This window comes from Benincasa hispida, chromosome 7, assembly GCF_027475165.1.
Source record: "Benincasa hispida cultivar pf3 chromosome 7, pf3_genome.v1.1, whole genome shotgun sequence".
NCBI classification, from domain to species: domain Eukaryota; kingdom Viridiplantae; phylum Streptophyta; class Magnoliopsida; order Cucurbitales; family Cucurbitaceae; genus Benincasa; species Benincasa hispida.
The window spans coordinates 35,134,396-35,138,469 of NC_143484.1; the positions used below are offsets into that span (position 1 = coordinate 35,134,396).

At 28.8% G+C, this 4,074-nt stretch overlaps 1 protein-coding gene across 1 annotated transcript; it reads right to left on the reverse strand.

The window, feature by feature from the left end:
- Nucleotides 1-357: 357 nt before the first annotated feature.
- Nucleotides 358-3,242, reverse strand: LOC120081802 (uncharacterized). Its single transcript, XM_039036970.2, has 2 exons — nt 2,873-3,242; nt 358-938 (listed from the first exon to the last, which is right to left on the reverse strand). Exons 1-2 carry the CDS (start codon nt 3,191-3,193, stop codon nt 468-470), a joined length of 792 nt encoding a protein of 263 aa, XP_038892898.2. The 5' UTR covers nt 3,194-3,242; the 3' UTR covers nt 358-467.
- Nucleotides 3,243-4,074: the final 832 nt, after the last annotated feature.

Genomic DNA, 4,074 nt, shown 5'->3' on the forward strand with positions numbered 1-4,074 from the left:
TTCTCATTTAATTAAGCAGTGAATATTTGGAATCAATTGATTACGATCATCACCAAAGATCAATTATTTTATATTTATTATTTAAGTTAATGTTTGATAATAAAATAAGTATAGACAAAAAGTACCAAAATGAGCTTAGTTTAATGGTATTGAAATTCAAACTCCCAACCGTTGTTGTTGTACTCACAGAAAAAATAATATAGACGAAAAGTTCGGAAAGTTCAATCAATATTAATATAATCATTCAAAACTAATTCAATTCACTAAAATAGTTATCTCAATGCCAATAGGAGCAAACGTATAAATTATCATCCCTATATTCTTCAAAGAAAAGAAGTAATATTGACACGAAAACAATAAAGAAAAAGTGTACCCAACCAAGTTGAGCATAGTTCATGGAAACATTTATCTAGAATGTCAAATGTTTTTCAAATTTAAAAACACAAAATAATTAACAATTAAAAAGACTAAAATAGAAAAGGGAGAAGAGCTTTAACATGGCTAGGGAAGTCCTCAAATTTAGAGACATACCATTTCCTAGTGGCATAGCTTCTCCCAGTCAAATACAAAGCAGTGGCAATGGCAAAGAACAATGAGTAGATTGTTTGAGAAATGAAAGCAAATCCAAAGAACTCAATTATTTCAAAGAGATAGTGAGGGCAAATGATAAAGCTGAAGAGGCCTCCTTTGGGAATTTTGTAGCTTGTTTCTCCCTGTTTTCTGGCTTTGGACAAGAGATAATGATGGTAAAAGTTCCCAGTAATTCCTATTGGATACAAAGCAATACCAATTTTTTTGAGATCAATGGATGGCTCTGGAAGGCCTTGTGAAAGGTGTTGAGTGTATATCATGATTGCTGTGGAGGAGAAGTAGCTGAGGGAGATTGTAATTACTGTATCAATTACCATTTTGCTGCTGTATTTGTGAAGAAACAGTACCTGTGTATAATTTTCAAATAAACAAAGGAGTTTTAGGGATTACCATGAATGAAATCAAAGTAGATAAATGCTTAAAAAAAGATTTCTTTGTTTATTTAAATATCATTTTAGTCTTGTAATTTTAAGTTTATTCAATTATAGTATCACTTTTCATTTGTTTAATTTTAGTCTTCGTATTTTATATAAATCTTAAATTTAATCGGTCAAAATTAAATTTTATTGAAATTGGTTGAATAGTAATCATAATTTTCATGCAATCGTGATTATGTTTTTAAAATTTATAGTAAAATATTAATAGATAATAAAAACATTTTTTAAAAAACCAATTATAAACTAGTAGTGGGGAATAAAATTTTAAGATTTATTGAAACTATAAAGACTAAAGTTGAACAAATTCCAAAGTACAAGCACTAAAATGATATTTTTAATTTTTTTTCATTTAGAAACACATTTTTAAGTACATTTTTACAATACATCCCAAACTAGGGATGTTCATTGGTTAAGTTGGGATGAGTTGAAGTACTTTTTAGTTCCAATCCAATTGTTCGGATTATAAGTTTCTTCAATATAAATAGGCCCTTACTCGAACCTAACCTAATCCAACCACGAAACATTTGAATTGGATTAGTTCGAGTTACTCAAGTCATCTATTTAAATTTTTGTTTTAAAAATAAGTAAAATGTTATTATATAAAGTGTTTATTTAATTTTTTTTCATATATTAAATTAGGATTAACCATTCAATTTCAATTTATATTATGAAAATTTTCTCCCCAAGGTACTAAAAAATTATTTTTAGGAGTTGTTGGAGTATAAATTATTAAAAAAATCATGAAAGTAAATAAAACTAAAATAAATATATGTATATATAATTGTATCATAAGTAAAAAAATCTTTTTAAAATTAATAATAAGTTTGGGTTGATTTGGATTATTTTAGGTCAACACATGAACCAACTCAATCCATAAAAATTTCATATATTTGAACCTAATCCATCCCAACCTATTGGGTCATCAGATTTTTTGAAAACCCCTATTCCAAACTATATAATCATTGTATCATCACAAATGAATATCAACTCAAAAATGTCAACACAAACACACCCAAACACAACATTGTATCATTTAAGGAAAATGAAGAAAAACTAACTCAGCAAATATCATCAGAATCAGGTCATCGATCGTTAAATTTTCACCCATTAATGAGAGCATTGTATAGGTAAAGAGTAACAAATTATTCAATAAAACTGTCACAGTATAATTATCTCATAATAATCATTGGATAGTGACTTCAAAACATTGCATACTTCATAATAACGACAAAATGAATATAAATTGTCGAAAGATAATTAAATTTAAAATCAAACAATGAAAACTACTAGTCATATTGTGGTAATATTTATTCATGTTATTTTTTTATTATCTCTTGAAAAATTGGACAATAATAAATGGTTAAGAGATCATTGATTCATTTGTGACATTTCATTTGTGCCTCTATTTATATATATTAATTAGTTTTCAAAAGATTGTACAAAATCAGCCAGCATAATTGAACTTTATGCAGATAGATGTGTTTTGAAGATTTAAAAATCTCCATCCATTTCTCTGCGCTGGAACTTTCATCAGGTTTTTAAAAACTTGAGGAAAATAAGAATGTTCTCGAAGAATTCCCCGATTCTTGCTCAAATCTAAAGAATCGATCATTTACAATTAGGAATAGTTAATAATCACACGAATGGAGAAGAAATTGCATTCTTCAACACATTTTCCACGATTAGATCAAACAAACATCATGAACAACAAATTCCTCTTGAGAAATTAAACTGCCAATTAGTAAATCACGAAATGACGCCAGAAGAATAAATTGATCATTCTACAATCTACACTATCTGTTTCCAAGATCAGAGAAAAACAAAGACACATCTAGAGAGAGTACCTCAAGGTTTCTCTTGAAGAAATGCAAGATTAGAGCGGACTTGAGCAGAAGAATCCTCCGATCCTCATTCGGAAACAACCATAACAATACAACGCCGACGAGGAACGCCGGCATATAAGCCAGTAGCATTCCTAACCTAGCCGATAAATTAGAAGATTTCGGAGCATTATTAGTATTATTCCAGAACTTGGAATACTTCATATTCTTCCCCCTCGTTTCCGATAGCCCGACCACCACCACCACCGCCGAGCTCACCACCGTCATCACGTTCACGAACAGCGAAGACGGCGGCGGAAAGAAAAACTCCGATACGGTATCCATGAAATCCTCTGTGTAAATATTTCTCTTCAAATCTGCTTTCTAATGTTCCAAACGGTGCTTGCGCGTGGGGGCTTTATAGAAATTGGCTACCGACCATTCCGAGATGGGCATTTTCGTAATTTCACTGAAGTTACTGGCGCGTCACAATGAGGAATCTCCCCGCCCACACTTGAATTCCATGTTCTTATTTTTCAACTTTAATTTACACTACATTTCTATTTTGATTTGAACTCATCCTCTCTTTTTCCTCAATACGAGCATAATTTAGAGGTTCAAAATTGAATTTCTTATAAACTTAATTAATATATTTGCTTTATTACGGTTGAAATATGTTCATTTTTTTAGTACAATAATTCAAAAGTGAAGAACTGAATCTCTGACCTCTTAGAACGAAAGTTATGTCAATATCACTCAATCAAGCTCAATTTGATGTGTTAATTATAACATTTTGAATTCGAGTTAAAACAAATAAGTTAAATTAAATTATAATTTTGTTGTTTATATATTTTCATTTCAATTATCTTGGTACTTTCAATTGTCCAAAATTAGTTTATTTAAAAATAATTTTTATCTAAATTTGTTAAAGAATGATAAAAAAATTTCAGATCACCACTCCTATTTGTACTAAAAAAAATAATAACAACAATTTTCATGCCATATGTAAATATATATCCAAATTTATAAACGGAATGCTACTATAAATTATTTACATTAAAAACAATTATAAACTAATAACACATATTATATTTATAATTTATTGAAAAGACATTTAAAAATGGAGAATATTTGAAAGTACACATAAAATCCAAAGCGACTATATTAGTATTTTAACCAATAAATTTAGAAATGGTATTTCAAAAATAAAAATAATAATAGAAATA

What these genes read in the sequence shown, in the direction of transcription:
- LOC120081802 (XM_039036970.2), bottom strand. Translation starts at nt 3,193, where the DNA reads ATGGATACCGTATCGGAGTTTTTCTTTCCGCCGCCGTCTTCGCTGTTC. An exon ending in TCTTCAAGAGAAACCTTGAG is followed by an intron (nt 939 to 2,872) that starts GTACTCTCTCTA and finishes AATTATACACAG; the next exon opens with GTACTGTTTCTTCACAAATA.